The sequence below is a fragment of the Myxine glutinosa genome, chromosome 2 (assembly GCF_964187855.1).
Source record: "Myxine glutinosa chromosome 2, kmMyxGlut1.1, whole genome shotgun sequence".
Lineage (NCBI taxonomy): Eukaryota > Metazoa > Chordata > Myxini > Myxiniformes > Myxinidae > Myxine > Myxine glutinosa.
Genome location: NC_136262.1, coordinates 114,119,916 through 114,143,937, shown reverse-complemented (window position 1 = coordinate 114,143,937; position 24,022 = coordinate 114,119,916). Strand labels below are relative to the sequence as shown.

General features: G+C 49.9%; 1 protein-coding gene across 3 annotated transcripts in view; it reads left to right on the top strand.

The window, feature by feature from the left end:
• LOC137413728 (alkaline phosphatase-like) overlaps positions 1 to 19,582 on the top strand; it is a 127,586-nt gene extending 108,004 nt beyond the window's left edge. The window contains exons 11-14 of one of the 3 annotated variants that reach the window (XM_078771448.1): positions 16,940 to 17,050; positions 17,434 to 17,541; positions 17,672 to 17,728; positions 17,975 to 19,355. In XM_078771448.1, coding sequence (XP_078627574.1) covers positions 16,940 to 17,050; positions 17,434 to 17,541; positions 17,672 to 17,727 — 275 coding nt within the window. In that variant the 3' untranslated portion in view covers position 17,728; positions 17,975 to 19,355. Of the gene's footprint in view, positions 1 to 16,939; positions 17,051 to 17,433; positions 17,923 to 17,974 lie in introns of those variants that run through there. The other 2 variants (XM_078771446.1, XM_078771447.1) reach the window with 2 other exon arrangements.
• The last annotated feature ends 4,440 nt before the right edge of the window (positions 19,583 to 24,022 follow it).

Sequence of the window (24,022 nt, the reverse complement as noted above, 5' to 3'; positions counted from 1 at the left end):
ACGTACTTTGCTCTCCTCTTCTTGCTCCAAGCCGCCTTCAGTATCCTGTCTCGCGGTCGCCATTAATTGTAGTGGATTTTAATTAATTGAGCCTTTAAATGATTTGACCAGACTCATTAATCAAGGTCCACACTTGTCTCAGAAGACAATTAATGATTTAATGACACATGGGAGTACTTGATTCACTGGTACCAAAGGTATTTACAGAAAACACTTCCATTCGAGTTACACACACACAAATAAAATGAAATCACTACGCTACATTCAACACAGGTCAACACACTACATTTAATACATTACAGCTGAACCAAGAGCTCCCCGAGGCAGCTGCGGCATGGCTATTTATAGTCAGAGATCAAAGACAGTTCAAATGAGGTTTAAAGAGATAACAAGCATTGCGTGATTCAACTCCTTGGGTCAGCACCTCTCTCGGCCAAAAAATGTCGTCATGAAGAAACACAGAGATTTCTAACATCTTACAAAGTAAGGTGTGCGCAGAGGGAGCTGCAGATGGAGGAAATGTTGAGTTGGATCTTGGAGATGGCGTGAAGCTGGAAGGTGTGAAAACATTTTGCTACCTCGGAGACATGCTGAATGGAGAAGGTGGATCAGACTCGGCACCGGTTGCTCGAGTGAGATGTGCATGGAAGAAGTTTCGGGAACTGAGTGGCGTGCTGATGAGGAGGAGAGTGTCGCTGAAGCTGAAGGGAAAGGTGTATGCTGCATGTGTGAGAAGTGTTATGATTTATGGGAGCGAGACATGGGTAATGAACGTAGAGCAGCAACGAAGGCTGGAAAGGGTGGAAATGCGAATGGTTCGATGGATGTGCGGAGTATCGTTGAGAGAGAGGAGGACAAATGATGAATTGCGAAAGATGATGGGAATATTGCCTGTGATTGATGCTGTGAAGAGGAACAGGTTGAGATGGTTTGGTCATGTATTGAGGAAGGATGAAAGTGACTGGTTGAGAAGAGTGATGGAAGTTAATGTAGAAGGAAGTAGAGGACGGGGAAGACCGAGAAAGACTTGGCTAAAGATGGTGGAAGAAGAAATGCGGGCAAGGGGGTTAACAAGGAGAGATGCAGAAAATAGGGCAAAATGGAGAAGATTGTCATGGGGACCGCAAGGCTAACCCCCGCTCTAGCAGGGAAAATTGCCTTAAAATGCATGTTGTTGTTGTTGTTACAAAATAAACAAAGCCTACTGCTTCTTACAGCTAATATGCCTTAGCGTGACTGAGGACATCGGTTCTTTCTCAATCTCGAAGAGAAAAACAGGGTCGGAGAAAGTTCAAATCAGTGAGGGTCATACATCATTGTTTTAAATCTTTTATATACATACATATATATATATATATATATATATATATATTGTTGCGGATTTGAGAATCCTGTGTTTTTGTGTGTAAATATCACCCTCTAAGTAGTGTAATGATTCCTTGTAAATATCTCTGTTTTGTGTGTAAAGGACAAAGGTCGTCCCCCTAGTTAATCCATCGCATGCACGTAGGCCACCATATACCCTTCTAAATAGTTATTTCCTTATTATGTGTATTAGTTTAAGGCTGTGTTTCCCATTAGTTGACTCTGCATTGCATCAAATTGAAATAAGGTAGAATCCCCTTTCAATTGCATTGCCTGCATTACCAACTGCATTCGCCGCCATTGCCATGTGGTCAAGCCTCGGAGAAGAAAGGCGTGTCTCCACCTCGTCATGGGAAGGGGGAGTGAACCAGCCCCGATCAACCAACCAAGGATGAGGGGTTTGGCTTGAGAGGGCGGAGAGGGAACGATTGGGCAGTTTCGCGAACGTTCCAGGGTGTGGCGCTATATAACCCGTCGCCCGGAGCCTCCCACCGCAGTCCACCGAGGGAGTTGAAGTTGAGTTCAGTGGAGGAGGAGCAGCAGAGTTCAGTTCGGTGGAGGAGTGAGCACTGAGAAAGTTGAGTGAACCAACCGCAGCTTTGAGACCACCGTAGTCCGGCCCCCCTGTGACACGCAGCTTCGACCCGCTGCTACGCGGGAATCAGATTGCTGATTGGAGATTGGTGGCCGCCGAGGTCGAGCCCGACGTCCCAGGCGGGAACAAAACTCCAGCTGAACCTTCCTCCCCTTCCAGCCATTCGTTCCTGTCATTCCTATCATCATTCCCCATGTAAGTCTGACTGTCGTCCATCTTTTGTGTTGTCCTGGGGTTTAAGTAAGACTGCATAGGTAAGCTGGAATTGCTCTGTGTCCTTCTGATCCTTCCATCCTTCTGTAAATTATTTTCGTTTCTTTCCTTCTCCTTGTTCCTTTGATGGTGTAAATATTAGTAATAAATTATATTTGTTCTTCCTTACCTTCTGGTTTCCTCACATCCAATCGTCTTAGTGATTTCCCCATTGGATACCTGTGGCACGATTTGGCCAACGTTTAGAATCGGGTCTCGTTTCTGCTGATGGTTCGAGCCGCGGGCTGCCATCCGCTCGGCAAATGACATCTTGTCCACGGTCTCGAACGAGGTTGCTCACTTGCCTCCCTGAAGGGAGCTGAGCAGCTTCAGGAGTGGAGACGGCCAGTGAAAATAGAAGGGGGACTAACCCCCCCCCCTAAGGGGAGTGACGTACTCCGTTTCCGTAACAATTGGTGTCAGGAGTGAGATTCGGACCTGAAGTGCACTTAGCGCACTCAAATTACGAGTGGCCCAAAATTTTATTTAAAACATCCTAAATTTTAAAATCGTGCCATGGATGCTCAAGGCGACCGGATGCCGGTGGGAGTAGAGTTAGAAGGGGTAGAAGCGACCCATGACCCCAGGGAAATGTATGTGGGGGATAGAGAGGAGGAGAGCAAGGAGGATGTGGTTGCGGGGGTATCAGGCACACGAGATGGCGGCGCCTCGCACATGTCGGCGAGAGCCGCGCCCTTTGTACCAATGGTGGAAGACATGCAATTATTTCTGGCTGAAATGAGGGCCCTATTGGCCGAGGAGAGGGACAAATCAAGGACAGAAATGGGAAACCAAATTGTAGGATTGGGAAACCAAATCGTAGGATTGGAAAACCAAATGGGGGACATAACTGCCCAAGCCAAAGAAATAACTGAGGGACTGGCGAGGGACAGAGCCACATACGAGGTAAGGGAAGCGGAGAGGGACATTGACCGCAGGTTGGGCGAGCAGGTCCCAAGGGTGCACGACGAGGTAAAGCAGGTCGAGAAGCGCTGGTTGAGCGAGGCGGAGAAAAGCGCGGGTAAAATGACTGGTATAGAGATCGCGACCCAAGGTTTGGGGCAGCCGGCGACCGCTGAGGTAGAGGGAATTTTATTAAAGCCAACGGTCGTCGAGGTGAACAAAGAAATCATGGGTATAGTTGAAATTGGAGGGACCGGGGGCTTAGAAAAGCACTCACGGCAGGGAGGAATGGATAATGTACAAAGTCCCTGCTCACATCACGATGCTGTGCTTAATAACACCAATGAAAGTTTGCAGGTGGTGTTGGAGCGAAGGAGAAGAATCCCCCAGGTGAGTCATGCTGTATATTGTGCGGGGAGATTTTGCAGGAGGATGTTTGGCGCAGAAAGAATTTTCGCGCACTTGGGATCGAGGAGACATCCGGGCGTTGGTGAAGGGTCCCCTGTGAGTGGAAATGGCGCGCTTGTGGGAAAAAAGTGTGCATCGGGGAATGAGCGTGTTACAAAGCGCGAGTGTGGAACCGAGTGCGAGCGAGAATGCACGTCGGAGTGTACAGAGTGTGACACGGAGAGTGAGTTGGTGGTGGCGCAGGTGCGAAAGGGCACATCGGAGCGCGAGTGTGAAACCGAGTGCGAGCGAGAATGCACGTCGGGGTGTACGGAGTGTGACACGGAGAGTGAGTTGGTGGTGGCGCAGGTGCGAGAGGGCACATCCGAGCGCGAGTGTGAAACCGAGTGCGAGCGAGAATGCACATCGGAGTGTACGGAGTGTGACACGGAGAGTGAGCGTGTTATAAAGTGTTCGGAGTGCGACACGGAGAGTAAGGTGGTGGTGGAACGTGCACGAGAGTGTACACCTGAATTTGTAGTGGTGCAGGTGCGAGGGGGCACATTGAAGCGTGTGATCGGGTGTGCAAAAGAGTGCACACCCATGGTTGTCACAGAGGGTGTGACCGAGGAGCGGGTGCGAGGCTGCACGCTTGGGATGAGTGTGCGAGGAAGCACACCTGAGTTGGTTGTGGCGCGGGTGTGGGAGAGCCCATTGAAGCGCGTGAGTGGGTGGATGCGAGAGTGCATGCCCATGGTGAGTGTTACGGAGGATGTAACGGAGGAGAGGTGTGGAACGAAGTGTGCGAACGACGAGTGTGCGCGAGAGGTGTGGTGTGTAACAGGGAGTGCGGTGGTGGAATGGACAGAGTGTGTGGAATGTACGGGCGGCGTTGGAACGCCGGGTTTGGTGAGTGTGAAAAGGGTCGCGTGTGCGTGTGAGCATGCGAGTAAGGCATCAACGTTAACCGGGTTAGCGTTTAGGGCGACGGATAGCCGAAGCGAGCACTCCGTGCGCGGTGCGCTTTGTTTGCCGCGAGGACCGGCAGGGACCGTGAGCGCGTCGCTCTTCGGAGCGTCGTGTGCGATTCGGGCCGGGTCCCGCACTGAATGGTCGGTGCCGCGTCAGAGCGGCGATCTGCGCGATTCCGGGGGAGGGGGGGGCAGGTCGGATCTTCGCCCCCTGGCGGGGACGGGGTTCCGGCCGGGCGAGATTGAGCCATCGGGCCGGAGGCCGCAAGGATCCGCGCCGAGATGGTGCGTGGAATCTCGGCCCGACCAAACCGCCTCCCCTGAACGGAATGCCGGACGGATTCAACCTGCAGGCGACCAAACCACCCGAATTCATTGCTCGGCTTTGCGAAGCCGAGTTTTAATGAGGTAACGATGCACCGAGGTTCAGATATAGTGGACTGTGATGATAATAGTGTTTTGGTCCCGAAATTGAGGATAGGGAACTTGTGATTGGCAGAAATGATTGGCAAATTGATGATTGGTAGAATGATTGGCAGTGATTGGCAAATTTTTGATTGGTTGGAATTTGATGGCAAAATTGATAATGGAAGATGCCCGATGTGGTGGGATGGCAACTCTGCCATCCCTCCCACAACGGGGCACATGAGCAATAGTTTTATGGGGTTTGGCAGTGAAAACTAGCCCGGGAGGGTGAGGATAAAATGATAGGGATCTAGAGAAGATTGACCATAGGTAACTGGAGATTTAAGTAGCGACATTCCACCTGTAGTGGGGACGTCGGTATATTAGTTTGGATTATAATGACGAGGGAGCGCAATAATGTAAGGGGCGACGGGGAAGCGCGAGTTTTAGCAGGGCACCAGGTAGATCAGATGATGCCGTGTGTTTGAGAATTGAAAGTGTATTCAGAAGTGTATTGTAAAAAGTGTGAGGTGAATGTGAGTTGTATTGAGCGTGAAAGTGTATGGAGCAGCGCATGAGGAACAATTGTGGTTGTGCATTGTATTGAATGATTGAAGAAGCCTGGGAGGAAGGAGGGTGCAGGAGGCACCAGGTGTGATTGCACATGTGTGCAAGTGAACAGGTGTATGGAGCAGTGTATGAGTGAGTAATGGTGATTGTGTGTTGTGTTGACCGAATGGTCCTGGAGGAAGGAGGGTGCAGGAAGCACCAGGTGTGATTGCACAGGTGTGCCAATACAGGTGAGCATGGTTGTATGGAATAAATGGTCTGGAATATATGGAGTATGGAATGGATGGTGTGGAGTGAGTATGGTGGAAACTGTGGAGTGGAGTGGATGGTGCGAAGGTGTGTATGGGGAGGAAGGACCCCATCACGAATACCCGGGGAGGGTAGTTTAAGAGTTAGGTAGAGGGAGTAGGTAAATTGTGGTTGGATATTGGCATCTGTGGTGCGTGTGGAAGAATGGTGTTTGGATGGGTGCATTAGTGTCGTGGAAATGGCTGGGTGTGTGGCCTGTTAGTGTGTGTAGTTAAATGGGCACTCCGCCACTGTGAGGATGTCGGCCAGGTGAGGCCGCAGGTGGGCTCTGGGAGCCGGTAGAGTTGTGGATGGGGCCCGAGGCTCCGGAGGACGGACCCGGGTAGCCCAGTGCCAGGGAGGGCACCGAGTGGGGAGAGCGCCAGAGGGCCTTCCCCAGGTAGATAGGTTAGGGTAAGGAGCAGGTAAGCTCGGAGGCAACTGCAGTGGTGGAGGTGTGCAGGTGGGTAGACCTGCTGGGAGAGCCACATGACCCAGTCCTGAAATTGTGCAAAGGCACAGGGAGTTGAATCGGGGGAGTGAGACCCCAAATTGAGGAAGCACCACAGTTTGGTCAATGGGAATTTGGTTCTTAAAACCGCATAGAGTGTAAGATGGCCAATGGATTGGCAGGGAAAGACCCCGGGAAGTGTAAAGTGTGTTAATGTCATTTAGAAGGTAGATAGGATTGGAATCTCCTCGCACCATCTACATCCACTCACCTGAGGTGACAGAACTCCACACCATGCCATGTTTTGGTTATTTTTTTTGTGCAAATGTTTTGGATTGTGAGACGCATCATGACGTGGGTGCGACATTGTGTTGATGTTCCATCTCTCCCTCCTTATGAGGATTTGTTTTTTTTTTTTGTATACTGAATCGAGGCTCGTGAAAGAGCTAACATTTATTTCACAAACAAATCAACCAGACAAACAAAATATACAAAAAGAGGGAGCGGAAGACAAGATGGGGAGAAAAGGGGAAGCACACAACCACAACATTTGAGAGCAGGGAGAAGTGTGGGAGGGAGAGGGCTTGGGGGCAGGAGGTGTGGGAAGGGGGGGGGGGGGAGGGGAGAGGTATAAAATACAAGGGGACCGAAATTAGCGGGGGTAGAAAAGATCAAGGTTTTGGATGGGGGAGGATAAGAGATGGTGGTGAACAGCTGTTTTAAAGACCTGGAGGGTGGAGTGGGATTGAAGAGAGTGAGGGAGTTTGTTCCAGAGGCGGGAGAAAAGAGGAATGAAGGAGTGAAGGTGAGCAGAAAGTCTTGATTTTGGCAGTTAAACCATAAGAGGGTTGCAGGCAGATCTTGTGCGACCTGTAGGAATATTTGGGGGACAGAGCCCAGAGAGAGCTGGGGGGGCAAGGCCAGAGAGGAGTCGGTAGAAGACGGAAAGACCACCAACCTGCCTGCGGTGAGTGAGTGAGAGGCCCTTGGAGTTAGCTTCATCGCGGGAGATTCCAATGATTCTGAATGCTTTGGTTTCAACAGCGTGAAGACAAGCTAGGTGTGAGGCAGGAGCACCAGCCCAGAGGGGAGAGCAGTGTTCCATTGAGCTGTGGATGAAAGCCTTGTATGTGGTGAGGAGCTCAGGTGTGCCAAGGAAGGACTTCGCACGACGGAGGATGCCCAGTCGGCGACTGGCTTTGGAGGCCAGATTTGAAATGTGGTTTTCCCAGGAAAGATCATGGCAAATAGTGAGACCCAAAATTGATGATGAATTGGTGATGGCAAATTTTGGATTAATGGGATTGTGACGAATTTGGTATAGGGGAAATATGGGGAGGACGAGACGTAGTGACGGATTTGTAAAGGTGTAGATTTTTTTTTTGTACATACGGGGGTAAGGGGCAAGGGTAGAACAGGTGACGGGTGGGGTGACGTACGATAGGGACGAGCTTTTCTCCGCTCGGTCTCCAGGCGCACCTCACCTTGCATTGCCTTTATTGATGTGTACCCTTGTGACCTTACCCCTCGCTAACCTGCCCTCTCTGTCTTCCTTCCCCGACCCATGGATCGTGCTCTCTGGGCACTAAGGGGAGCGTGCGGGAGTCCGACATTGTGTGCCCGAACCCCCGCAACCAGCTGCCTGCATCGATGCACCACTTATGGACCACATGTCTGTGGCTGGGCACCACTCATGGACCCCACGGGTTGGAGCAAGGCCCCTCTGCTGGAACTGGCCACGATGGCCCAGGATCTTGCTTGCGGACCTCGGTGACATGGCACCTATGCCACACAGGTGAACCACCCCTAGTCGGCCCCTGTGGGCCATAAATAAAAAGTGGACACGTTTTGTGCATTTTTAAAATTATGTCCAAATAGGCCGCCAGCAAGAAGACGAAGAAAGACAACATCTGGAAGAACATTGGCCAACAGAGGGAGCCGAAGAACAAGACACCAACAGGGGTTTGTTTTTTTATTATGAACTGTGGTGACTGTGCACTCTGGTGCGTTTATGGTGCTCTTTGTTGGTGCTGGTGCATCGATGCAGCGCAGGCTGTCTCCCCCCCCCCCCAAAAGAACAATCACAGGTCCTGGGTTGCGTTTTGTAAATACAATCAGCGTCACTTGTAAATAATGCTCCCCACCGTTCATGTTTAGTTTGAAAACAATTCCGCAATTCGGTTAGCTGTGGGCGTGATTGTGTTAGGTAGGGTACAATGCAGCAGAGGGGCATATTTATTTGTGTTTTAAAACTGTCACACTCAGGGTCAGGTTAAAAGTAGAGGGAACTACACCTACGTGTCACACGAAGTTAAAGTTTTATAGGCCCGGGACGTGCCTAGAGGATGAGGGTGCAGTGTTGCGGATTTGAGAATCCTGTGTTTTTTTTTGTGTAAATATCACCCTCTAAGTAGTGTAATGATTCCTTGTAAATATCTCTGTTTTGTGTGTAAAGGACAAAGGTCGTCCCCCTAGTTAATCCATCGCATGCACGTAGGCCACCATATACCCTTCTAAATAGTTATTTCCTTATTATGTGTATTAGTTTAAGGCTGTGTTTCCCATTAGTTGACTCTGCATTGCATCAAATTGAAATAAGGTAAAATCCCCTTTCAATTGCATTGCCTGCATTACCAACTGCATTCGCCACCATTGCCATGTGGTCAAGCCTCGGTCATTCGCGTGTCTCCACCTCGTCATGGGAAGGGGGAGTGAACCAGCCCCGATCAACCAACCAAGGATGAGGGGTTTGGCTTGAGAGGGCGGAGAGAGAACGATCGGGCAGTTTCGCAAACGTTCCAGGGTGTGGCGCTATATAACCCGTCGCCCGGAGCCTCCCACCACAGTCCACCGAGGGAGTTGAAGTTGAGTTCAGTGGAGGAGGAGCAGCAGAGTTCAGTTCGGTGGAGGAGTGAGCACTGAGAGAGTTGAGTGAACCAACCGCAGCTTTGAGACCACCGTAGTCCGGCCCCCCTGTGACACGCAGCTTCGACCCGCTGCTACGCGGGAATCAGATTGCTGTGGGATCGGTGGCATCGGTGGCCGTCGAGGTCGAGCCCGACTTCCCGGGCGGGAGCAAAACTCCAGCTGAACCTTCCTCCCCTTCCAGCCATTCATTCCTGTCATTCCTATCATCATTCCCCGTGTAAGTCTGACTGTCGTCCGTCTTTTGTGTTGTCCTGGGGTTGAAGTAAGACTGCATAGGTAAGCTAGAATTGCTCTGTGTCCTTCTGATCCTTCTGTAAATTATTTTCGTTTCTTTCCTTCTCCTTGGTTCCTTGATGGTGTAAATATTAGTAATAAATTATATTTGTTCTTCCTTACCTTCTGGTTTCCTCACATCTGATCGTCTTAGTGATTTCCCCATTGGATACCTGTGGCACAATTTGGCCAACGTTTAGAATCGGGTCTAGTTTCTGCTAATGGTTCGAGCCGCGGGCTGCCATCCGCTCGGCAAATAACATCTTGTCCACGGTCTCGAACGAGGTTGCTCACCTGCCTCCCTGGAGGGAGCTGAGCAGCTTCAGGAGCGGAGACGGCCAGTGAAAATAGAAGGGGGACTAACCCCCCCCCCCTAAGGGGAGTGGCGTACTCCATTTCCGCAACAATATATATATATATATATATATGTGTGTATATAGGTGTCGTATGAAAAGTCGTATCATATATAAATATACTATTTATACAATATCAGGCTAACAAGGGACTTTAACACTGATTAATATATTGTTGCGGATCTCAAAACGTAGGCCTTCCCCTTATCAAGGGGAAGATTAATCCCCTTGTCTTTTTACTAGCCGACGCGATCCGGGGCTATCACGTTCCTTCCGGTCGGTGTTAAATAGGGTTGTAAGCCGAATTAGTCTTATTACCTAAGTACTAACACCGGCCGTGAAGCAAGGAAATAACCCCACCCGAACCACGGTTTCAGTGGACAAGCCGAGCGATAGCGAGCCGCGATTCGGGCTGTTAACAGGTACTAAACCCGATTGGAGCGGTTCCTGATCGTGCCACGCTTACCCAATGGAGAAATCACTAAGACGGACAAATTAAGAGGAAAACAGGAAGAACAAGGAATTTATTATACACTTTGTACAAAGAAGAGGAAGAAGAAGAAGAAATGTACAGCGAAGAAGAAGAAGCAGATACACAGGGCAGCCTTATACAGTCTTATACTTATCCCTGGACATGGGCCCGCTCGCACTCAGACTCAGGCTCAGACTCACACGGGGTTTGTAGATGGTCGGGTTGAGGGTCCACCGATGTTGTCCACAGCTCGCTCCGGTCCCCGACTCGTACCACGAAGCAAATGGTGATGGTAGACGGCAGGCAAGATCGCCGCGTGTCGGTGGCGCGGATCGGACAATTATACTGGGGGGGGGGGGGGGGGTGGGGGGATCGGTAAGCCGGCGATTATACTAGCGTACGTAATAGTTGTACCGGCGCCTTATACGCGGTCCTGGTATAGCTCGGTACAATGCGCCACTTCCCCAAGTCCTCTGCAATGCACCGCTCCGGCAATGCTTTCCCAATGATGTCACCAAAGCGCCTTTTCCAATCGACCCTGCACAACAATGCAATGCGTTCCAACCAAGTCCAAGTTATTTTGCCACTGCCGTATGCACGCGAGTCCTTCTCATATATCGAGTGTCGTTCAGTCCTCTTGGTAAAACGCAATCGTGCAAGTCCTTCTCATAACTCGAGCGCCTGCCTCTCCCTTCTCATAACTCGACGAGCGCCTCTCCCTTCTCATAACTGAGGTGGGGGGCCTCGCGCAACGGGTTTTATTGCCACGCCCAGCGAACCCTCTGGAACCTCTAGCCACACCCCGTCAGGCGATGTCGTCTCAGCCCTGCTTGGTTGTTGGGGTCTTACCGGCTCCACCCTTGATGGCTGCCTGACGTGGCAACACCCCCACCCTTGCGCTCCGCCCCCTTTTCGGGCCTTACTTCATGGCATTTGGGCTGGTTTCAGCATCCTAATGCGAGGGGCAATGGGGTGCAGACTGGATGGGCGCAATGGGGAATGGGGTGCAGACTGGATGGTGTGCAATGGAGTCGATTGGAGGGAGGCTACAAACTGAACAAGGCCTACTCTTATTTGTTTTACACAACGCAGATGATAACTATTGTAAATGGCCTTATCTCACATATACTAAGAAATAACTAACATTCTAAGGTGACCTACATGTTGTTTGTGGCCTAACTCTGGGGTGCAACCTTTAACCTTTAATGATGTTACCTGTGTGGGTTCTCAAAACCGCAACACTGCACCCCTCCTTTGCCAGGCTCGTTCTCGAGCCGAACCACATACCAGTGAGGATGGCCGGCTTCAAGCAAGGGTCAGGACTACCTTTTAAATTAGTGTGACACTTAGGTGTGGTTACCCTCTACATTTAACCTAACACCCTGAGTGCGACAGTTTTAAACATGAGATATGTCCCACATACTGCGTTGTGAACTATCTAACTGACTCATGCCCACAATTAACCGAATTACGGATTTATTTTCAAACTACACATAAAGCCAGTGGGTAGCATGTTATTTACAAGACTACTACTTATTTACAATACTGCAACCCAGGACCTGTCTTTTGTGGGAAAAGAAAAGGAATTTTTGAAAAGAGGAAACACCAATTGCACTGTACTGCACCAATACACCATACACCCATATTCACAATAAATGCACCATCATGCACAATCACCAAAATGCACCAAAAACATTTTAAAATAATCAACGATGTCTTGTGCTTGGCTGGCTGCTGGGCTGCGACGTCTTCCTGCTTCATGTTCTTCGGTGTGCCATCATCAAAACCTGAGATCTTCTTGTCCTGACACACCAAAGATTAATAAAAAGGCACAAACCGTGTCCGCTTTTTATTTCGGCCAGCAGGGCCAGCTTAAGTGGTCCGACTGCATGGCATTGGGGCCACTTAAAAAACAGTGTTCCGCAGGGCAAGATAACGTTTGCCGCGATTGCCTGCCCAATCAAAGGTGCCAGGCCACAGAACGTGTGGTCCATATGGTGTAGGTGCAGGCAACAGGCAGCAGGGTGCAGCACAGAGGTGCAGCCGCACAACCCAGGGTACCTGCACACTCCCCTCAACAAAAGGTATGGGTCCATGGGTGGGGCGTTAAGACAAAGCAGAGGTTAGCGGGGGAAAGGGCGCAAGGGTACACACAAGCACAAGGTAATGCAACATGAGGGGCGTGGGCGAGCGAGCGGAGAAAGCTCGTCCCTAGCCGTACGTGACCCCCATGTCACCTACTCTGCCCTTCCCCGTATTTACAATTTACAAATTCCGTCTCAAACGTCTTGTCTTTTCCATCCCCTCTAGTTCCAAATTCGTTGCCCATCCCTCCCAAGAAGGAAGGGATGGAATACACACAATGTGTGTATTCCAACCCACGTCATGATGCGTCTTTCATTCCAAATATTTGCGAAACCTGGTGTGGAGTCCTGTCACCTTGGTGAGTGGATGTGGATGGTGCGAAGAGATTTCATCCTAACTATCCTCTAATTGACATTAGCACAGTTACTTTACCCGGGATCTTGCCCTGCCAATCAAATTGGCCTCTTTACAATATGTGGTTCTAAAAACCAATTCCCATTGACTATCCTGTGGTGCCTCCCAATTTGGGGTCTCACTCCCCCATTTTTTCCTACTGTGCCCTCGCACAATTTCGGGGCTGGGTCGTGTGGCTCTACCAGCAGGTCCTACTTACCTGCGCACCTCCGCCACTGGAGTCGCCACCCGAGCTTGCCTAGCTCCTGCGACTACCCTAACTTGGGGAAGGCCCCCCTGGCGTTCTCACCCCGCTAATGCCCTCTCTGGCATTGGGCTACCCGGGTCCTTCCTTTGGATCCTCGGGCCCCATTGAACTCTACACAACTGAACACTACCTGGCTCCCAGAGCCTACCTGCGGCCTCACCTGGCCGACAGACTACCAGTGGCGGAGTGCCCATTTAACCATACTCACCAACAGGCTCACATGCCCAGCCATCTCCACAGACTTATGCACCCCTCAAAGCAACAACTTGCTACTCCCTACACCACAGATGTCAATATCCAAACAATTTACCTACTCCCTCTACCTGACTTTAAACTACCCTCCCCGGGTACTCGTGAAGGGGTCCATCTTCCCCCATCCACTCCTTCGCACCATGCACTCCACACCACTCATTCCACATACCATTTACTCCACACCATTTATTCCACACCATTTATTCCACACCATTTATTCACTTGCACCCCATGCAAGTCAATCACTCAACACCATTACACACATCCTCAATACACCACTCATACACTTTCTCCGGGCTTCCCAGACCATTGCCTCATTTGCTCACTGCCACCACAAAGATTCCCGTTCACAATTTAAGTTCAAATTCCTCATTTGCGCCTAAAGCGCATCCTCAAGCTCATACACACAGCATCATATACCTAACTACTTCCCTCTAATACTTGTGGTTTCCCCGTCTTGCCTTTACACTAAGCACATCCCCCGTCATTAACATCCATCTTATCTGACTACGTCCCCGCTACCTGTTCAAAGGTCACTACTTAAATCTTAGTCTCCTAAAGTCACTTCTAAGTCCCTAACAATTATACTAGCCCACCCTGGCTAGTTCATACTGCCAAACCCCATACTCTACTGCTCCTCTGCCCCAAGTGAATGGTAAACTACCATTCGCCATTACTACTGCCATTAGTCCACTATACTTGAGCCTCGTCGGGTGGGAATGCTTTTTCATAGCTCGGCTTCGAAAAGCCGAGCAATGCATACGGATGGTCAGTCTCCTGTAGGTTGGGTCCGTCCGGCATTTTCGATTCTGGGGAGGAGGCATACTCGGGCCGAGGTTCCAGGCGCCATCTCTGCGCGGAGCCTTCCGGTCTCCGCCACGATGACCCAACCTCCCCCGGCCGGAGCACCGCGCCCGCCAGGGGGCGAAGGTCCGACCTGGCCTACCCCCCCCCCCCCCGAATCGTGCCCGGTAGCGCCGCGGCAACGATCCCCGCCGGCTCCCGCAGCACACAAAGCACACCACACCCCGAGAGCTCGCGTCGGCTGTACGTCGCCCTAAACGCTGCCCCGGTCTGCGTCGATGCTTGAGTCGCACTCTCCCATCCACACGCGACCCGCTCCATACGCACACAACCCGGCGCTCCAGCGCCTCATACATCCCATGCATTCCGTTAATTCTGCCACCGCACGCTCTCGTGCGCACTCTTCCGTTCCACACTCAGGTGCACACCACTCAGGCGCACTCATTCCTTCCACACACTCCATTACGCACTCCTCTCGCGCACATCCCGGCGCACACTCTCCCGTTACGTACTCCGTAACACTCACGGGTGGTGTGCACTCTCCGGTCGCACACCCAATCACGCGCTCTGGTGTGCATCCCCACACACTCTCTCCAACACGCTCTGGTGTGCATCCTCGCACACTCTCCACAACCATCTCACACTCTGTGTCACACTCACTCTCACTTTCACACTCTCCTGTTACACACTCGCGCTTCGGTGCACACTTTTTTCTCACACGCGCGCCAATCGCTCTCACACAGCACACCACGGACCTCCCACAAGCGCCCGGGTGACGTCGGGATCCCAAGCGCGTGAAAATCCTTTCGCGCCAAACCTTTTTGCGCCATACACAATCCTTCTTACCTTCGGGATCCTCCTCTCCTGCACCAACTGCAAACTTTCATTTGGGTTAGGCAGTACAACATCACAATGCGAATGCAGACTTTGGGTACATTCCATTTCTTCCTCCCGTGATTGCTTTTCTAAGTCTGCCGTCTCCTCAACCCCAATTTCGATTATAACTTATTTTTCCTTATCAAGCTTGACGACCGCTGGCACACATAAAATAAAATTTTCCAATTCAGCGGCCGTTGGCTTTCCCACACCCGGTGTCGCGATTTCTACCCCGGTCCACGTAACTATGCTTTGCTCAGGCTCGCTTTCCCCGCGTTCCTCAAGTCACGCTACCCCGTCGCATACCAATGTGCCTTTCCCGCTCGACCTGCGGTCTATGTCCTTCCCCATTTTTTTTATTTGGCCACCTATTCTATTACCACACCCTTTTAACCCGTCTTTCATCCCTTTCATTCGATTCTTGTGGGTGCCCATCCTGTTTTCCAGCCCCGTTAACCCCTCGTTCATTTCTCCCATTTGGCCACCCACGTCCTTCAATTGGCCCCCCAATTTGCTTTCTAATCCCCCCAATTTGCTTTCTAATCCCCCAATTTGATTTTCCAATTGCTCTCCCATTTTGTTTTCCAAATTACTTAACCAGTCTTTCAATCCCCCAATTTGATTTCCCATATCATTTTTCAATCCCCCAATTTGGTTTTCCACTCGCTCACCCTGAGCCTTCATTTCTTCCATTTGATTAGCGATCCACTCCCCCATTCGGCTCATTTCTTCACTCCTTTTGTTATTTTCGCACTTTGACTCTGCCATATATGCGCCGAATTGTGTCATGAATTATTGCTGCAGGTCAAAAACCGTTGGTACAGCGGGCTCGGCTACCGCGGCCATGTGAGAGGTGCCGCCATCTTGTTTCTCTGCCACCCCTACTGCTGCACCCTCATCAATGTTCTCTTCCATTTCTCCCAATTGTCCCAATTCTTCCCGGGGATCCTGGGTCGATTCTACCTCTTCCTCTACCTCCCCATTCACCCCCACTGGCATCCAACCACCTTGGCTATCCATGGCACCATTCAATTTAGATGTTAATACAATTTCGGCCGCTCGTAATTTTGAGTGCGTTAGGTGCACTTCGGGTCAAATCCCACTCCCCGACACCAATTGTTGCGGCCAATGTGCAAGATTGGTGTCCAAAATTTGGTCTAAAAAATTTAGTCACAGGTTCCAAATCCCCACTCCTGACTACCAATTGTTGCGGATCTCAAAACGTCGGCCTTCCCCTTATCAAGGGGAAGATTAATCCCCTTGTCTTTTTACTAGCCGACGCGATCCGGGCCTATCATGTTCCTTCCTGTCGGTGTTAAATAAGGTTGTAAACCGAATTAGTCTTATTACCTAAGTACTAACACTGGCTGTGAAGCAAGGAAATAACCCCACCCGAACCACGGTTTCAGTAGACACGCCGAGCGATAGCGAGCCGCGATTCGGGCCATTAACAGGTACTAAACCCGATTGGAGCGGTTCCTAATCGTGCCACGCTTACCCAATGGAGAAATCACTAAGACGGTCGAATTAAGAGGAAAACAGGAAGAACAAGGAATTTATTATACACGTTGTACAAAGAAGAGGAGGAAGAAGAAGAAATGTACAGTGAAGAAGAAGAAGCAGATACACAGGGCAGCCTTATACTTATCCCTGGACACAGGCCCACTCGCACTCAGACTCACACGGGGTTTGCAGATGGTTGGGTTGAGGGTCCGATGGCGTCCACAGCTCACTCCGGTCCCCGACTCGTACCACGAAGCAGATGGTGATGGTAGACGGCAGGCAAGATCACCGCGTTTTAATTTATCAACATCACCGCGGCAAGATCAATTTTTTTTACCCCGTAGTGTAAGAGACAAATATTCAAACAAACATGGAGTTACCTAGCACCGTTTTCTATGATGCAAAATACAAAGCAACAGTTGAAAAGACCCTTCTCTCGTCCTTTTTTGCAAGACTGTATGGGGTAAAGTGTTCGATTTACTCTCTAGTTTGCTCTTGTATTGTTCTACTTTGGCGAATTCAACTCTAATAATACATGTTTGCAGAATTTGCGAAGGACCTGAGTGATGAGGATAACTTGACGTACACATCAATCCTGTATGGCAACGGCCCAGGATACCAAGCCAATCGCACAAACCTTACAACTGAAGAAGTCGGTGGGTATTGAACTCATATATATACCTTCCACCCTCATCTCCGCACTAACAGAATAGCATCACCATCATGACATGGCCCAGAAATGAACCAACCACACTGTTGAATCTGAAGGATGTTGGCAGTTGACACTGAGTCTCACAGCAGATATTTTTCATTTCCTATCCTTTCCTGACCTCACTACTAATCTACCTACCATAATCTATCTTCATCATCTTCAGCCACTCTTGTCCAAACATAAGCAATCCAAAAATAGCCACAATTACTTTCAAAACGAGCTGAAGCCTTGGCCTCACTTTGATCGTTGTATTTGTCTCAGTCAATCCAACGTCGGGTCGTAACCCAGCCTTTAATGAAGTGTACAATGTGTTCCCCTCCTCTGCAGTTGACAAGAACTATTTGCAACGAGCAAGCGTTCCATTAAAAAGTGAAACCCATGGTGGTGAAGATGTGGCGATCTACGCCCAAGGTCCCATGGCCCACTTCTTCCAAGGTGTGAAAGAACAGAACTACATCGCACATTTGATGTCCTACGCCGCATGTATGAAATCACCTGTCGACTACTCCACTGAATCTCACTGTAATGCTGCTCCACCTCTTGTGACCTCACCGTTCCTCTTCAGCTCCTTATTCGCCGCTTCAGGCCTTCTTGGCTTATGGTTATGCGCAGGGACATTAGGGTAAGAGGGTTTGATGAGCTTGTTCTAGAGAATTGCATTTCCACAGCTTCTTTTTAATGTTGGTCTTTCGGCGGTGACTGTCGCTCTTTTTGCACAAAACGATTGTGTTGGTTTTGAAGACAATTTTAATAATCAGAGAGCTTTATCCTGCATCTTGTGCATCTGTCAATGGAAAATAAACTCTTCAAAATAAAGTTTGTGTGTGTGTGTGCGTGTGTGCGTGCGTGCTCTATGTATGTTCCCCAGGTGTGCATCTGTTCCCTCCGGGACCAAATCCAAAATGCTTGTCGATGAAGCACACTGCTGATGGAATGAAATAATACCTCAAGTGAGGTCATGACGATATGGATAAGGTCTATGGAGGACAGGGTGAGACGCAAGATAGGGTGAGGTGGAAGGCATGGTGACACAGTGGGCTCTGATAAGGTCGAAAGGTAAAATACAATTAAGACAAGAGAATATGATCAAATCAATTGGAAGCCAGTGCAAGTGTAAAATGGAGTGGGAGTGAAAAATCTGTGTGCCAGTGCATTTCATTCCTTGCGAGTGAGATTACATGATTTCCCTCGCCTGAGGAGAGGGTATTGCATTTGGGTCTGTTTGTTTGTCTGTTTGTTACTTGCCGGAATAGATTCCGGCAAGTATGTTGGTTGGTTGGTTTGTCTGTCTGTTTGTGCACAGTACTACGTCTACATCGTCGCACATGGCATCACCATACTTTACACACATATTTGTCTTGCCCTGGAATAGACTGTGCCCAATTTTTAACTCTCTAGGCCCAAGGCCAAGCTCAAGGTCACCCCAAACGTGAAAATTGTGACCGCAGCGTAAAGCCGGGGCGAGGCGGAGTGAAACAGCGGAAGGATTCGACTGTTTAAATGAAGCCACGATGAGGCTGATTTTCATTGGGAACTTCATCCTGATTTTGTTATCTCTGTCACCAAAGGTGGATGGAGGTTATGTTTTCACCCGTTTGTTTGTCCGTTTGTTACTTGCCGGAATATGTTGGTTGGTTGGTTTGTTACTTGCGGGAATAGATTCGCCAGAATAGATTTTGGGTGGTGAGGGGGCTTGAAGCCAGATTTTAATCTTACAGCCACCATGTTGGTGCTCTCCGTCACTGCGATGCGAAGCAAAAGATGCCTCAGAGCTGTCACATTCACAATCGCTATGTCGTATGTACTCCTGATACGTGTTTCCTTCATTGTAAAAACTACCAAGTCAACAATTAAAAGGATTTTGAGCCGATAGGTGTTACGGCCTTGGCAAGATCAATGGAGACAGCGATCTGTTAGCTTATACACCGCCCAAATAGCTATGTGGAATTCTCTCATGTCGAGATTAAACCCACGTCGTTTGAACTTTGGCAGAGCTCATTATTTACTTTTAATGATGTTTATATACGAATCAAAAAGAAGATAATTGGTTTTGGGTCGTCCTTTCTGCATATCTAATGGGATTGTGAGTTGGAGAGACGACCGTGGGATTATGAGTTGGAGAAACGACCGTGATGGCGGGGAGTGGTTTGGAAATCCCCCCAAAAAAGTACATTCCGGCAGGTCCTCGGTCTCTGACCGATTTTTCATTTGTCTGTTTGTCCGCACAGAATAAATATGATTTTCTCTGCAACCGTTTGTACGATTGACAGGAAATTTTCACCATAGGTGCAACTCCACCTGTAGAATGTTCAATGATAATTATGACGTCATTGGTCACGTGGTTCGGCTGCCATCTTGGAAAAACCGAAAAACTTTGCACCTCTATATCTCGGGAAGCGCTGAATAGAAAAAAATTGACACATGGCTCATTGTAAAGAACTCTCCATGGGGAATAAAATATGTTAATGATTATGTCATAGGTGCCTCCATTATGACGTCATAATTCGACAAGTACAAAACTTCATCCGATCGAGATGAAATTTATTGAGCATAATCTAGGAATAACCCTGGTGGTGTTGGGCTATTGAACCCTGGTGTTGGGCTAGCGGCCAGGGTGCCAGCTTAGGATCCTAGAATCCTAGGTTCGAATCCCGGTCGATCGCTGAATTAACGCCAGGGGGGTTGACTCAGCCTGTCATCCTTCCGAGGTCAGGAAATTGAGTACCAGCTCGCTGGTAATTCCCTGTTTGTCGTAAAAAGGCGACAAAAAGGGTTGGCGGCAGGAAGGGCATCCGGCCGTAAAACATTGCTTCAAAAAGGGGACCAAAAAACAACAACCACGGTCCCCGAAAAAGGCCAACCCCCGCTTTGCGGGGAAAAATGGCCTCTAAAGGTTTTTTTTTTTGGGTTTTTTTAAATCTAGGAATAAATTAGTTTAGAAAAAGAAAATGATGTCATCGGTCACGTGGTTCAGCCGCCATATTTGTTTTAACACAAAAGCCTTAAAAACCACTGAAAATTCATCCTGGCGAGGGTTTGCAATCTCTGATTGCTCTTTTTCTTGTTTCTATTGCACAGACTACATTCCAATGTCCTAGGCCCTGTGATTTTTGGGGTATTCATCAATGATCTCTCCGACTCTCTGGAAAATCCTCTCTATCTCTTTGCTGATGACTCCACTCTCTGCTGCTCCATACCTCATATCTCAGATCGGCAGGCAGCAGCCTCCTCACTCTCTGCAGACCTGGACAAAATCACAAACTGGTCAAACAAGTGGTACGTCTTTCAATCTTGACAAATCTCAAACTCTCACTATGTCTCTCCGTCATCAATGCTCTCCAAGAAGTTCTGTCACTCAAGCTTTTATGTCTCACTATCTGCCATGATCTTTCCTGGGAAAACCACATTTCCAATCTGGCCTCCAAAGCCAGTCGCCGACTGGGCATCCTCCGTTGTGCGAGGTCCTACCTTGGGACACCTGAGCTCCTCACTATTGTAAAAATCAGTCTACAACAGTGTCTCCAATCTGAGTTCAATCGAAATCAATCTCAGACAGCATCTAAAAGGGAAACCAGCAATCATGGTGTTAGTAACACTACAGGTGCATACAGGTAATATCAATGCAAGCAAGCAAGCAACACGCAATGTAATACTTGTACCATTCTAGTTCGGCACGTGGATGTCATAGGATTAAATGTCACAGGATTGCCCTCCGCTCTAAGCGGACAAGCTCTTATAGGAGCCATGTAGTGGACAGGAGATGGAATAACACCTGGGTTGTAACTTAGATGACAATTTCACTACATCCTCCCTGAGTATAAAACTTCACTGGCAAGCCATTGAGCAGTTGACACGTAACACTAATCAGCAAATGGTTATATAAAATGCGGAGAATCGAAAGGCATCTGAAGGGATGTTACTGCCAGCCAAAGCGCTTGGGGCGTCGACTCTCTCTCCCCGTGTGAGTTCTATACACGTCAGTGGCTTCGACAGCTGCGCCAAAATCGTCCCCAGTGGAAAGATCACCCATCACGGGCGACGGAGGCGGCCCAATGATCCCGATTGTATCGGGCGAGCGAGGAGGGGCAAGGTAACGTCCGGCGGGTCCCCCACGCCGGGCTCGGCCCCCACAGAATCCCCGCATGGCGCTAGATGACGCAAAGACACCATGGACACGCGCCCGTCCAGTAATTGGACGCGAGCATACTCAGGATTAGTTTGGAGGATCTGAACTCTGTCAACGAGCGGGTCGCACTTACTCGGTCGCACAGCGCGCTTGAGCAAAGCAGGGCCAGGGGTGGCCATCCAAGCAGGCAAAGATTGATTAATACCTGTACGGCACGTATGGCGAAATAAACGATCGTGAGGAATTTCATTTGTGGCGGTGCAGAGCAGGGACCGGATCGAATGTAGCGCACCTTGCAGGACCCAGGTCCACTTATCCGGGCCTAACCCCCGGGTCCTGAGCCCTAGGGTGATGGCCCTCCATATGATGCCATTAAATCGCTCCACCTGGCCTTTGGCCTGAAGGTTGTAGGGAGTAGTGAAACTAGAAGCGATGTTCCACTGCAACAGGTATGACCGTACATCCTGGGACATGAACACAGCGCCTGTCAGTGTGAACAAACCCTGGGTAACCGAATATCGAAAACAGAATTTGCAAGCAACGGATAACCGCACGCGGTGCTCATGTCACTGCACGGGAACGTGAATGGGAATCTCGAATACTCATCAATTATCGTGAGGAGATAACGACAGGTAACCGATACCGGTAGAGGACCTTTAAAATCCATAGGCAGTTTATCCCACGGCCGAGTAGCCTGGATCAGCGTCCCAATATCAGGTTTGTAGAAACGCGGTTTAAGTTCTGCACAGTCAGGGCATGATCGACACAAACGACGAAAGTCCTCCACCGAATAGGGCAAACTGCGGCAACGCACGTAATGGGCTAGGAGCGATACCCCGGGGTGACATAGCGTCTCATGAAGGATGCGAAGATCCTCGCTAGTGGTCAGGCCTGCACAAATCCTGAGCCGGGATAGAGCATCCGCCGCCGCATTTTCTCGACCCAGGCGATACGTGATCTTGAAGCTATAGTCTGCCAGTTCAATGCGCCAGCGAGTAATCTTTTCGTTCTTAATGCACTGTGCGTGACGCGTGTCGTACATGAATGCGACGCTTTGTTGATCAGTAATGACTTCGAACATTTTGCCAAGCAAATATGGCCGCCATCGGCGAATACTCTCAACAACAGCTTGGGCTTCTTTCTCGACGGACGAATGGCGCCTCTCAGCGGCGGAGAGGGTACGAGAGAAGAAAGCAACAGGTTTTTCCACTTGCGTGAAAGTCGCAGCAATCGCATGGTCCGACGCGACGCTTTCCAAAACAAAGGGGATATTGTCATCAATGGAGGTCACCGCAGCGCCAGCGATGTCCATCTTCAGCCTTTGAAAAGTGGCCTTGGCGGCTTTAGTCATAGGGAATGCTTTGCAATCGACAAGGGGATGAAGCTTCTCGGAGTAGTTTTGGACCCAGGGAGAATAATGTGCAAACAAACCGAGAGCTCGTTTCAAGGACGCACGGTCGTGTGGCGCCGCCATGTCTAGCAAGGGCCTCAGACGCTCCTTGTCCAGAGTTATCTTCCCCTGGGTCACAGTGTACCCCAAAAGATCAATCGTTCGAGTAGAGTAACGGCATTTGTCCTCGTTGAAGGGTAGACTATACTGTTGCGCTACCTGCAGAAAGCGCCGCAAATTAGCGTCATGATGCGCTTGATTACGTCCGCAAACCGTTAAGCTATCAAGATAAACGAAAACGTCCATCAAACATTCCCGGGTGATGATGTCATCGATCGCCCTTTGAAAGCATGCCCTCCGTTAGTGACGCCGAAGGGAAAACGCATGAATTGATACAGCCTCTGGCCTGATTCGAATCCCGTGTAGATCCGGTCGGCCTCACAGATAGGGATCTGATGATAAGCACTGCGCAAATCGAGGGTGCTATACAACGCGTACTGGGCTACCTGTCGGATCAGCGCATCCAAACTTGGAAGTGGGTAGGCGTCCAATTCCGTAAATCTATTTATGGTTTGTGAGTAGTCGATCACCATGCGCCGACGATGGTTGTCGGTCTGAACTACCAGGGCTTGAGCACGCCAGGGAGATCGACTCGGTTCGATGATCCCTTATTTTAGGAGTCGGCTTGTCTCTTCAGCGATAAATTGAGCATCGGCCCGTGAGTGGCACCTCAATTTGATTGTGACGAGCGCACAATCAGAAGTTAGATTCGGGATAGCGACAGCGGCTCGATAGTCATGCCCGACAAAGCACAGACAGAGAGTAGCGTCCCCATCGAACTTCATTTCCAACCGACCATGCCTATGGAGGAAATCGTGTCCCAACAAAACCTCTGCACATAGGGTAGGCAAAACCATTAGGCAGACATCCGGATACATCGTGCCATTAATCACTAGCTTAACGTGACATTCCCCTTTAGTGCGCATCCATAGTGCCTGCGAGGCCATGAAAATCCTGCGCGAGGTCCCCAGAATCCGCCAACCATGCCGTCGGACGAGGCTCATATCAACATAGGTCTCAGTCGATCCCGTGTCCACAAGGGCGTTCGCTGCCTGTCCTTCGATCAATACAGGTACGACGGCACTGGCCAAGCCGTGCGGTCCAGGCAGTGTCGGGACCTTAATAGGTGCAGGTCGAGGGACGCGCGTTGAGGCGATTCCGGCCAGCGTCGGTCGGGTATGCCTGTCTCGCAGAGTCGGGACCTCAATAGGTGCAGGTCGAGGCTCGCATGTTGAAGTGATTCCGGCCAGGGTTGGTCGGGAACGCCGGCCTCGTGAGGCGCGGCAGACTTTTGGGAAATGACCTTTCCGGGCACATGCGTGGCATGTGGCATCAAGTGC